At 35.4% G+C, this 13,831-nt stretch overlaps 1 protein-coding gene across 1 annotated transcript in view; it reads right to left on the reverse strand.

Annotated features, from left to right (window-relative positions):
- Positions 1-3,130: 3,130 nt before the first annotated feature.
- LOC150108754 (ligand of Numb protein X 2-like) overlaps positions 3,131-13,831 on the reverse strand; it is a 50,754-nt gene continuing 40,053 nt past the window's right edge. Inside the window, exon 9 of the mRNA XM_090390517.1 lies at positions 3,131-3,365. Within this exon, the coding sequence (XP_090246643.1) occupies positions 3,131-3,365 (235 nt within the window). The remainder of the gene's footprint in view (positions 3,366-13,831) is intronic.

Genomic DNA, 13,831 nt, shown 5'->3' on the forward strand with positions numbered 1-13,831 from the left:
ACTTTACATCACCCTTGTGAAATGAGATAATTTTTCCTTCTTTCTACTGCTGTGGAACCCTGACAGATTTAACACAAATTAAACAACATCAAATGTATCCGTTCCTTCGCATGGTTTAATACTCGCTAATATCGCCGTATTTATATCAAGAGCTTGCAATATCATTAACATCTCATCCATCTCTTTCCCTTCATCATAATCATCGTTAGATGTCATGCTATTTCCCATATGGTAGGCATTGATGATGTAGTAGTTGTTTACAAATTCATTTACGTCTGATGCTGTTAACTTCTGCATTCATTGAAATTCTCTTCTATATTTTTCCTTTTATTTGTCGCAAGAAGGCACTTCCAATTAACTTTGGTTGGCGCTACTCATCGCCTCTTATAATCTGATTTGGCTTTCGTTGCAATCAATATTTTTCACTCTTCTAGCCTACTCTCTGCTATTCACGAAACGCTTTCTCTCTATATTCCTTCCCACATCCGTCCTCTGCATAATCGTTTTATGCAGCTCTTGCTTAACGCTTCCATTTGTTCATCTTCCAATAGAATTATATTTCGAATTATGTTAGAACAGTTCTTCCATTCTCTACTCCTGATGCACTTTTGATCTTTTTTACCTTCCGATTTATCTTGGGACTAAGGTGCTAAGTGTCCTTTTTTCAGCTTCCTTCTTAAGTTTGCTATAATTTTTTGTATTGGAATTCCATATCCCTTCATAACTCAAGCCTCCACACGCATAGTCCTCGCATTAGGATTGCATACTCTCTCCCTCCCTAACTGGTGCGGACACTAACTCCTCTTCCTTCACGGTATCTGTTAATATCATCATCAAATTCAATACTCGTCAGTGATTCTGTATGTTGTCAAATGTAATTATCTCATAGCAAAGCAAACTTACTGTAGTTAAAATATTTTATAATGATTAACTCGCCTCGCACCTATCAGTTAATGTGTTAATATATTTAACTCACTTTTACCATCAGGGGTTTATGACTACATCCAATCATAGATTCTACCTGTCAGTTTTCATCCCACGCCAAACAGCCTCATATCCAGCTCTCTTATATGCCTCTTCCGGAATATCCTTCCTATTCTTGACGGATTTTGATCATTACTATTATTTCATAAATGAGTCTACTACATAATGCATAAATGAATTATGTAGAAGACTCAATGGGCAAGATTTGAAGAGTAGTGAAAACTTCAAATATATGGGAAGTATAATTTCTAGCAATGGAAGTTTAGACCACGAGATAATGAGGAAGATTTCACTACGTCCACCTTTTTTGAACAGAGTAAAGAGTCTACTTTGGGACAGTGAGGTCCCATTTAATACTTAATGCAAGCTTTGGATTAACAAAAATTACTTTTTGCCCATTTTGACTTATGCAGCAGAGACACGAAGACAAGCAAAAGGAGATGTGAATAGAATACAAGCAACGGAAATGAAAGTCTTAAGGACAATGTTAGCAAAAACAAGGAAAGACAGAATAAGAAATGTGGACATTAGAAATAATTTAGGGCTAAAAAGTGTTGAAGAAATCTTATGAACTCTCGCTTGAAGTCGTTTGGACATCTAATGAGAATGAACTTAGAAAGAATACCAATAAGAATATATGAAATGAGATTTGAGAGGAAGACCCCAAGAGGAAGGCCACAGAAAGGGTGGGCACCAGATAAGAGAAGATACAGAAAAGAGAAACCTGGACTAGTACAGTGTTCGTGAAGGAAGAATTTGTGAGGACAGGAAGAAATGAAGAGATTTGATCCGTCTGACCTGACTGTTTCTGTCGGAACAGTCGTTGCTAAAGAAAGAGAATTATGTATAAGTCTCATTTTTTCAATCCATTCTTCAGTTTTTGTATTTTTTGCACGCACGCACGCAAGCACACACACACAGTACATTCAAGTTTATATCTGATGCGTTTTTCATATTTTTAAAATAATACGTTTATCCATTGTTTTGTGATAAGGCTAAAATGTTGGATATATTTTTTCTATGATTTCCAACCATTTTTGTAGGACATTTGTTACTTTATTTTACCTGAATTCCTGTTAAACTGCGCAGACATTTGCAATGTTCATATCATATGCTGCAAGTCGAGATACACTTCCTGGTCGCAGCGGTTTTTTGCTATCTGTAATAATTCACATAAGGGAAACAGTTAATTATTGCAAAATTGCCTTCAGAGAATAAAGTTACGTACTTACTTTTGTAGGATCTTTAAAACATCTGTAAATAAAAGCACAAATCAATCTTGTTCTAATCTATGGTCTGTAAATAGTCTTGATTTTGTAAGATCAGGTATTGGCAGGAGAATAGTTAATTCTGGTTCAACATAATGAAATAAAATGTACCGAAGCATGAAACAGAAAATAGTTGATCTGCCACACATGCGTCAAGTGCTCATTGTTCGCCTAGTTTTAGACCAAGTTGCTTCACAATGACACTTACAGGAAGATTAAGATAAGATAATGGATTTTCACCAACCAAGGTAAAAATAATAATAATTTAGAAAATAGGGCACACAGGAAAACGCTGCGAAAGATCGAATGAAATAAAATGCCGTTTTTCCATTAATAACCCCTATACCATTGTGAGATTCGAATCTCACAATGGCATAGGTGTTTATAAGACTCTTTTCATCCTTAGCATTTTATTAAGATTTTCCTAAAAATGCTAAGCTATGTGATGTTAATTTTAATTTGCTCAAGCAAAACACTTTAGTTTCACAATTTCATGGAAACTTTAGTTTCCATGAAATCAAAGCTGCTTACATAACCCAAAACAAAACACTAGCTGAAGTACGATACAAATGCAAGAACCCACCAAAGGATACAAATACTTTTATTTACAGGATTTTTTCCCCACATCATGTAAATACAAGTATTGTATTTTACAAATCGTGAATATTGTAAAATAAAATACTTAAAGATGATGGATAAAAAAAGAATACTGCACTATCGGATGATATGATTTCTCGTTGGCATATGATGCACACAAACTGGCTTCGAATTCGATCTTCTGCTTGAGTTCATTTCAAGCAAGTGGATAGAAAAAGACAGCTGTCGTCTGGGACGCATTCCAACCTGCAGCATTTTATAATATACATCTGTAGTGGAGTTCAAAATGTCGTCACTTTTATGCATGGAAGAAGCAGGTTTTCGGATTCTTCTTCAAAAGTGTTTAAACCTGTCGCATCATCATCTTCGTCACCTTCGTTGTGACTGACGTTATGGATATCTTCAGTTACGACGCTCAGATGCGAACAAACACTGACGTGATCATTACAAGGTGAACACACACTGGCAATGTAGTTGGGAATGTTCAAAATATAGATTTCTTTGCAAAGAGGCAAGCTGCAAAGGTGAAAAGGAAAAATATAATTGAAATTTGATAATATTTTATCTATTTAAGGTATTTAATTTTTGAATCAATTAGTTCTCTGAATATCTTTTGGTAGATTAGTTTCCAAACCTCATAAGCTTATTCATAATAAAAATTTTGTAAATAAACTTAAAATTATTATGTCTAACATTTTATTTAATTGTAGCGATTATTTTTTTAAATTATTTTATTATGAGACTAATTTTTAATAAAACCATTTGCAATTTAAATTATAATAAGCTTGTTTATATAATGGCGAAAAAAGTTGCTTTTTTGTGTGTATGCGTGCGTGTGAAATTAAGATTGTTTTCAGATGGCATCCTTCTGATCATATTTTATTCGTTGTTTACCCTTGAAAATTTAACGAGTTTAACTCTGATTTCAAAAGGTTTAGTATGACTGACATTTTATCTTGTTAAGCTTGTTACTGCCAAGAACTTGTGAAACAATAATAAAAGTTAGTGTATTTTGTTGATTTTCGCTTGTTAGATACTTCTACTTAACATCTACTCTCTGGGTTTGCCTTTTCACTCCCGTCAAAACGTATTCATCTCAACCATTTAGATTTAAAAAAGTGCATCGTACATTGCAATGTAGAGAGTTGAACCTAACTTAAAAAATACGTCCAGTAATACAGTTAAACCTGAACATATAATAACAGTATTCTTGGAACGATGTTTGAAATAAAAAAAAAGGAAATAGATGCAGTATGTTACATCAGATATTAAATTGAAAATATGATTATTTCTTTCAATCCTCCCTGTTTACTTGTTCTTCAACAGTAGCGTTTAAAGAATGTGAACGAGTGTCTTGTCTATAAAGAGAAGAGAGCACAAAAATGAAGATAACATCAGCGCACTCGGCGATCACTCTGATCTTATATGCCAAATTATGAATACACAAAAAGAGTTAACAGCTTTTAGATGGGAATGCCCATCCAGTCTGATGGACGTGTTCGGATATGGGGAATGCCTGGATAACTCTTTTCACGGAGTATGTTGTTCAAATGATGAAGGTTGGAAGTGGCAGTGTAATAATGATGTGGATTTTCTGCAACGGCCAGCACTTAATTCGCACATGAACTCCTTCCCCTCCCCCTTTCCTCCACAAAAGTAGCCCATATATAGGCACAACACAGAACATGGATAAAATGTCCCTAATCCTCTTTTTAGGAAGTGGGAGACGGAATTTTCTTAAGATTAGCAGAATATCTTCCAGGAAGTATTAAAGTAATAATTACGGCTAAAAGCGGGAGAAAAGATTATTAATTATTGTCAATAAAGACATCTTTTGTTTATACTTACTTCTGTTGTCTCATGACTTTTGATGGACCGTGTCCGTCGATTTTAGCGAAAATATTAATTGGAAGTAAATGGTTTCAACCTTATTTTAATGTTCTATTGCTAACTCTAAACTAATTCGAAATGTTCTATTGCTAACTTTAAAGCTAAATTGGAAACCACATTTTAGAGAAGGTAAGAAGTACAACGGAAGACTTATGCTATCTAGTTTTCTTTTTAAGACGATTTTTATCTATGACAACTTTAAGAATATTATTTCACCAGGACACAGACTGTTATATAGTATACGGTATTCTAACATGATGAAGAATCTATCACACACATTAATATCTCAGATTTCTTTTTAAAAAATTAATACGCATACTAACCAACTGTAAATATAGAGGCATTACAGTGAACTTCAAACGCACATCCGGATAAATATCTTTCCACTTAGACAATTATATATCTACAGATAATCGGTTTGTAAACATTAGACAAGACATTTACTTCTGCACAAAAATGGACTTGGAATCCACTACGCTTTTTATTCAAAGACGAGGAATAAAAGGCGTTAGCGAATAACATTTTAATAAATTTTAGTTCATTTGTCTTAAATGTTTGAAAACTTGACACAATGAGTGATTTTAATTGGCACTTGGTAAGGAGAGTACGGAACACAACTATCTCCATCTCGTGTTCTCTAATCCTAACACTTTACCTATGTACATTGTCTGAAATATTGTGCGTTCTACGGTCGATTTTATTGAGTTTACGGAATGAAAAACCTGAGTTTCAAGAAGGAAGAACCCATTTGCACATGCTAGAGATTGATTAACTCGAGAACCGGTCGAGGAAAGGCTTAGAAAGATATCCTCTGGTCGACGACTAGAATCGAGCTTAGAACGATGTTTCTTCAAGCGGTCTCACGCCATAAATTCAAACACAATTTCCACAGGGCGCTAAAAGAAATAATACACAAATAAAACGTTATATTTGTTTGGTTCCAAAATCTTTAATAACTTATCACTCTTAATACACAACAACCCCCGCCCCCCACACACAACCCCTATATGTTGTTCTTGATCGTCAATATTTTCGCGCATTGAGCTATTACGTTCGGTATATTCATTTGTGTAATAATCATTACACATTCTGTATCCCGAATGAGTTTGTGCTCTTTGGGTTATACATACAATTCCTTTCGTTGTATAATTCTGAAAAAAAAAATAATAATGTGAAATAATGAATAAAATAGGGTTTGAATACACTTTTGCTAACCTCTGTGTGAAATTTTCATACTTTTCTCTACATTTCAACTTTTCATGTTAGTGAACATAGTTTTTTCTTTACAAATCGTATGAGATTACCTAAGCGTTGTATTTATCTTTTCAGCCTTTAGGATGATAACTTAAGAAATAAATAATAACATGTCGCCTTTTAGACAAGATAACAAATTTCTAACTTTCTGGATTTTTTTTTTTTTTTGGTCAGTGACAGTCTCTCATCTATGGAAAGGTGGTAAATGTATGGTGGGTGTATTAGTATTCTGGGTGAGATAAGCTCAGGTTAGCTAATTCGGGAAGTCTGCTGTACAAATTCAACCTGAGACGATTTTAAACTATTTCAAGCCTCCTATTGAAAGGGTAGGAGTTTCACACCAGACAAATCAACATCATCTACTATCTAGATATTCACATACTTTCATGCCAGAGTAGGATTCGGATCCACAGCCTGTAGACTGCAAAGCGGAGACGTGCATGTCGTAGAGTTATTTCTGTTTGTTTACTTATTTGTTATTTATTATCATTTGTAATATTCACTTGTATAATTTGATTGTTTTGCCTAATTTTGCGACTAAAATGGTATGGATTTATGCCAAAATTGATGACTCAACAAATTTTAATAAAGATCCCAAATAAAGTAATAAAGTAAAGCAAATTTTAGTAAACTTTTAAGAAAGCTCTTATGCACTTGAAAGGAGAATCCTATCCTATCCCTCTCGTCTGTCCTAGGACGGGTTGAGCCCCTCCTAATGAGGGGTTACTGGCGTATTAATGCAGCTGGTTCGTCACTCCTCTGCGTCCCTTAAGGGCGATATTCATGACTGTAATGGGTGTGTTCACGGAGCGGTTTGTCTGCTTGAGGGATGAAAAACCCCAGATAAACTGGGGAGAAAAACCCTGCTGTCCACGCCCAAGACTGGCTAACTTGGCTATGGCTGAGGACGATCCTTGAGCTCCTCACGTCGTCGACGGGAATCGAACCTAGGACACTCCTTCCCCAGGGATATGGTTGCGAAGCGCATTGCCACTAGGCTAACCGCGCGGACGAAAAGAGAATTACCATAACAGATATTTTTGTGAGTGTATCTCGAAAGTTGTGTTATGGGGACCTCTGACCTGTCTGACCTGCGTTGTTTTATCAGGTTGAGAAAGTAAGTCGGTCTCATAAAAGTAGCAGAACATTCTTCATTGAAACTCATTTTTCATCCTGCAAGGTAGAAAAACCAGCCAAAGAATACGCGCAGTTGACAAACACAACAGACTATGCAGAGAAGATTACCATCCTATCATTTCATTAAATAGGCTTCTATAAATCGAAAATTACTTAGTAGGCGCAATTCAGCTTAGAAAAAGCTGGAGTATTTTTCTTCTTTTTATTTACAATTTCCCAAAATTATCTAAAAAGTGTCATTCTTTGTCCTCAAAGTTAAGAATAGTAATAAAGGAGTCTATTTTGAAATAAGATTATTTTTTAAAAACTTTTTTTACAAACATTATACATTTCAAGCCTAATTGCTTAGTTTCGTGAAATATATAATCGATATAAATATAAACACAGCACTGATGCTTTACAAATATAAATAAAAAGTTCTCTACTAAATTGGTTAATAATATAAAAATTATCTCTCTTTCTTAACCATATTTCTTAATCATATGTCCACATCTTTAAGGAGCATCAGTACATTATTTTGCAGCGCCAAAATTTTTTTCTACATCGATGTAGGAGTAACTTGAACTTCAACATCAACTTATTGTTTTTGCATACTTTGATCTTCATGGAAAAATCGTGTTTTCGCATGTCTGTAGATCCAGAAAGAAAGGAATCTGTAGAAAGTGTGTCTGTATATTTTGACGTTTTAGTTTTCTGTTCACTAGAACTATCCGGTCTTTTTTTAACTGCTTCCTGCCATTACAAATCAAAGTGATGTCCTTTGCTTACTCATAGCTAACAGGGATGTAGCACACAACTAATCTAATCACAGAGCAACACATTAAGGTTACAAGCACACGGTGGCACTACCGGTGTTGAAATGACAACTCAGTCGTGTCTTGAAGGAGGCTCTGACAGAAATTCTCTTCCACTCTTTTTTTTTATTTTTTTTTCCCTTGGGGGAGGAAACCTACAACGCAAGCTACCTTTTAGTAATCCTAATAGTTTGGGCAAAAGAAGCGAATTATGAAGAAATGTATATTTACTTATAATTTAAGAGTAATTTTCAGTAATTTACTATTATTACGAAATTAATCTTCTAGTTAATATTTTATGGACCGATGAGCAGCATTCGAATGTCAGTGTCAGCGTTTGGTGCAGTGTTTTCCTCAAACTGAAGTTGGCCACTTTCAGTTGAAAAAATATTGTTAAAAGAGGATTTCTTTATTACTATGCTCCAATTAAAATATCGACATGGGATAATATATTCTTTATTTCATCCAATTTTATTTTTGACTTCTCAATTCCGAAAAAAAACTGAAGTCTTTTCAATTGCAAAAAGAAAAAGAAAACATCGGGGGCAGACCTCCATTTAATACCTACTTATCAAACCTTTTATCCTCGTAAAACCTATTGTATTTCCTCAGCTAAACATTGCTCTGGTTAAGTTTTTTTATTATTATACTGCAAATCTACACATTCATAAGTATATAAAGTTTCCTTGAATTTTCTTCAACACGAATGATTTTCTTTAAAATAAAGGATAATATATAAATAAACAAATAAAAATAGATAAACAAATGTAAGACTTTAATAATATTGATAGAAGAAAGATAGTTATAAGTTCAATTCTGATGGAAAAGGAGAGGAAATTTTCTCCAAAATCCATTCTGCTTGTGAGATGGAGGATGGCCATCAATTGGCATTTTAGACCTCTTTCTGACAAAGCAGCAACATCCGCCCTCAAAACAAACATCAAGAGAAATTCATTCGCGTGAATCCTTACTGCATATCCAGTCTCATTTATTACAGGCCACCGAACCCAGACTCACTCCGAATTCTGGAGTTTAGAGCTAAACGATCTATTGAAGATGAAGAGGTCACAAAAGAATTAACTCTTCTAAGAGATCTTTTTACTTTGCCGGCCTGGTAGGCCGCATGGTTAGTGTACCCGCTTTCTAACCAGTAGACTGCTGTTTCGAATCCCTCAATGTGCATTAGACATATGTGATTGTCTTTAGGTGGGAGATGAATTTCATCGCCTGGTGTGAGACCGCCGCCCCGCTAATTGGTGGCCTGAAGTGGCTTGAAAAGTTGCATGTTTGATCTCTAGAGCGGTGTTTCCGAACAATGTAAAAATCATTAAAATAAAAAAAAAAAAATGATAAAAATAGAAAAAAAATATCCGTAGCACACCCACGGTGCAAAATATACTATAGATATGCAAGTTAATGTTTTGTGGGTGGAGCAATATAAAGAAATACCTTTTCATCAGTACAGTTTCATAGAAATCGGCATACTTTTTTCGTGTTTACAGTTTTTTTTACTTCTTTTTACAACCATTTATTTTATCCCTATTGTCGAATGAGGGCACTTCTTAGCCAACCTAACAATATATTGCCCCTTCCCTCATCCTGTATGAGAATGGCAGTAGCAGATTTTTTCTTTCCCCATTATCAGGTATTTTTACTTCCTCCAAAAAGCAGACAACCTGGTCAAACTTACTGTCCTCTTCCGTCGGAGACGGGATGGAGTCTTCCATGTTTCGAGAACAACCTCCAGGAGTCTCGATTTCTTGCGTGGCTGGTGAGCTGTCTGTATGTTTGTAATCCAGAGTTGACCTTTATTGTTGTTATCCATTTAGCTCTTGGTTTTCCTTTTTTCTTTTATTCTTGCATACAGAGCAAGGTGTCCGCGCGGTTAGCCGAGTGGCTATGCGCTTCGTAACCATATGCCTGGAGAAGAAGTGTTCTACGTTCATTTCTCGTCGACGACGTGAGGAGCTTAAGGAATTTCCTCAGCCATAGCCAAGTCAGCCGATCTTTGACGTGGACAGCAAGGTTTTCCCCAGTTTATCCTGGGGTTTTTCCTCCCGCAAAGTAGGCAAACCGGCCCCGTGACGCACGTTTTGACAGACATGGGATACTACCGGGAATATGGAGTAACCAACCTATTCCGCGGGGTTATCGGTTACGGAAGCTTACGCGGTAAAATGTGTAGGCCTGCGCCAAAGCGTAACATACGATGACAATGATGACAGAGCAAGGTTGGGTAGTCTTTTTGATGGCATTCTCTCGACATGTGGTACCACTGAAGTTGTCTTCTTTTGATCTTTTCGATTAATGAGTCTGTATGTTTTAGGTCTTGTCTTATAGTTTCATTTCTCTTCTGTCCATCACCTCGAAAGCCTCCAGTTTTCGTATCTCTGTCTTCTTGAGTGTCCAAGTTTCTGAAGCATATAACACAGCAGGAATTATAATTGCATTATATAATTTTATTTTTAGAGGTTTGGAGATTTCATTATTTTTCCAGATTTTACCTAGCTTATTAAACGATGATCAGACAGTCGATATTCTTTGCTTAATAGTGGTCATGGTATCTAGGTATTCTGTTATTACTGCCTAAATAGTTGAATTGTTTTATCTGTTCAACTGTTGATTCATTCAAGGAGAAGTTTAGTTTTTCTTCGTTTTTTCCAATTATCAAGATTTTTGTTTTGTCTGTATTTATGGTCATGCTGTATTCTTTAGTCGTATTGTTTAGTTTGGTTATTAGGTTCACCATTTTTTTTTCTTTTGTGTCTGCTATCATTACAATATCGTCTTCGTATTTTATGTTATTAAGGTTATAACCATTTAGGTTGACCCCTTTTTCTCCTTCCAAGGCTTGGTTAATCATATCCTCTAGGTAGATGTTAACAAGGTATGGGAGATGGGACATCCTTAGGCTACTCCTTTACTGACGTTTATTTTATCTGTTGTTATACTATTGAATTTAATTATTGCTTCTGTGAGACTATAATATTTTTCTTAGACGTTTAGGGTATGTTCATCGATTTGTTTCTGTTTTAATATCCTTAATAAGGTTACTCTGTTTATTGAGTCGATTAAAATCTATAAAACAGTAATAGATATTTTGTAATGTTCCCAGTATAATTCTTCTAGTCTTTGTAGTACGAAGATCTGATCCAATGTAGAGCGATTCTTTCTGAAGCCTGCCTGTTCTTCACTAAGAATGATCTCCCATGCGCTCTTTATTCTGTTCTGCAAGATTCTTGTAAATATTTTGTAAGCATGGCTGAGTAATGTGATTGGTCTGTAGTTCTTACAATTTTTCTTATCACCTTTCTTGTAAATTGGTATGAGAGTTCCTGTTCTCCAATCTTCTGGTATTTCTCCTGATTTAATGATTTTGTTGAAAAGTGTGGCAAGGAATATTAAAGTTGTTTACTTTCCTTCTTTCCAGAGTTCTGATGGAATTTGGTCTATCCCTGGTGCTTTGTCAGATTTCATTTGCTTTAGAGCGTTCTTCACTTTCAATGGAAGGATCATTAAGGCATCATGTCTTGAGTTAGTGTGGGGCTTTGTTATTAGGTAGTTATTGCTTTCATTCTTAAAGATTTCTTGGTAGTGTTCCATCCATATTGCCTTTATCGCATTTGGATTTCCTGTTTCCTCGTCCTGATTGTTGATCATTGTTAGCGATAGTGGTGAAAAGTTTTTTGTAATTTCTTTAATTGTGTTATGTGATGTTTTTGAGTGATGGTGTTTATATGCCTCATTGCGTTTTTCTGCTTTTTTGTTTAACAAGTTTTCTTTAGCCTGTCTGCAGAGTTTATGCATTTCGTTTTTGAGTTGTTTGTATTTCTTCTGAGGTATGTCTGTTTATTTTTGTTTTTAGTTTTCTTTTTTTCTTCACATTTCTCTAATATTTCAGATGTTACCCATTTATTATTGGGTCTCTTATAAATTCCTAAAGTTTCCCTTGCCGAGTTAATTAATATTTCTTTTCCTGTTTTCCAAAGGTTTTCGGTTTCATCTGTTTGAGTCCTGTTTATTTCTTCAATTTTCCTAATGTAGTCTAATCTTATTTGGTTATTTTTTAACTTTTCTATGTGGAGTTTATCAGTTGTATTTCTTTTATAGTTCACTTTGAATTTTATCCGCATTGTTGCAAAGAGGAGTTCATGGTCTGTATACAGATCTAGGCTTTTCAGCGTTCTTACGTTTTTGATTGGGGGTTTCCATTTTTTTTCCATTATTTCCATAGTTCGATGTCTTCTTCATTGTGACTTGCGTCCGGTGCGTGAATCTGGATAACCTTTATGTATAATCCTTTTTCTTTGGCTTTTAGTCTAATTCCTATTATTCTGGATGAGATAGGCTTAATGTCTGTTACACACTTGCAGTAAGATTTTGTTTTATTAGGAAACAATCTATATACAATTTCGTATTTCTCTATCTGGTGAGATCCAGGTGTATTTAAAACTAGGTCTATGGTAAAACATTGTGTTTGAGATGACAAGGTTGTTTTCTTTGCAGGAATTGACCACAGTTTCTCCCCTTTCATTTTCGGTTCCAATTCCAAATTTTCCCATCACTTCTTTTAGCTCTTCTCTGAAAGTTCCGATTTTAGCGTTGAAATCTCCGATTATGAGTGAGATGTCTCTGGAGTGTATTATCTATTTCTTTTTGAAGATCGTTGTAGATTAGTTCGATGTCTTCTTCATTGTGACTTACGTCCAGCGCGTAAATCTGGATAACTTAATGTGTAATCCTTTTTCTTTGGCTTTTAGTCTAATTCCTATTATTCTGGATGAGATAGGCTTAATATCTCTTACACTTGCAGCAAGATTTTGTTTTATTAGGATTGCAACTCCTTCTCTATGTGTATTGTCTCTTCTTTCCAAATAGAATAATTTGTCCTCTGGTATGTTTAATTATCTTCTCCTGTCGAGTGAGTTTCTAAGATTCCTATGACAACCCACCTTAAGCTTTTCAAATTCTCTTGTAGAATTTGGAGTTTTCCTGCGTTGTATAAAGATCTGATATTTACAGTAGCCATATACTTATCACATTTTGCTGATCACATAGAAGATTTCTCACCAACGCTATGTGAGGCTCGTGTTGGCACGTGGGCTACCCCGTACGCGGTAGTGCGAGATGTATTCCCGGTAATCGTGTAATCCATGGAAGTTTTTGGCATTTTAGTGTGGCCGGCTGGCCTTTCCTCTGCCACACCCTTTGGTCCACGGCTCTTTATTCTTTATTCGGAGCAACCCGTTGACCAGGTGTCAAAACCTGGTCAAAATAACACACACACACACCTTAAACGAAGCACAGTTCTGGAAGGGCCTAATATATCACTCTCGGGAAGGAGAGAAACCGATAGGGTACGGCATCCTGCTATCGACAGAAGACCCGATTTTGCCGCTTCTCCAGTGTTCAGAAGCAAATATTTTCGAAATGTTAAGGATGGAATGTCAATAAACAGCATATTGGATAAAAAGAAATTAAAAGGAAATTAATCGAATCAGGTTAAATGCAGTGAAACTGTACGGAAGTAAATAAAGGCGGTACTGGTTTCAACATCTAGGAAAGAAATCAATTTCTACAAGATGTACGAGGAGGCACAACAGACAAGAAAGCTGATGTTGGACTGACGAACGCTCAAGAAAATGATTTCCTTTCATACTAATTTCATTTTACACCTCGGAAGTCGTACGCAGTAGAGATGTGATGAGACTACCGGAAGTGCAAATAAATTACAGCAGCGTTTGAATGGAAGTCATATCCGGCGCTTGATGACGAAATATGGAACTTTTAAAGTACAACAGAAGGAATGGAACTTGTTGAACCACATTCACTTCCGCTTTCTAGAACATACTTTCATATTTCTTAAAAATTAATTAAAACACGAGTATATTGAACCAATGTTTGATT

The sequence above is a fragment of the Typopeltis vanoorti genome, chromosome 3, assembly GCF_054136105.1.
Source record: "Typopeltis vanoorti isolate ZY-2024b chromosome 3, IOZ_Tvanoo_1.0, whole genome shotgun sequence".
Classification (NCBI taxonomy): domain Eukaryota; kingdom Metazoa; phylum Arthropoda; class Arachnida; order Uropygi; family Thelyphonidae; genus Typopeltis; species Typopeltis vanoorti.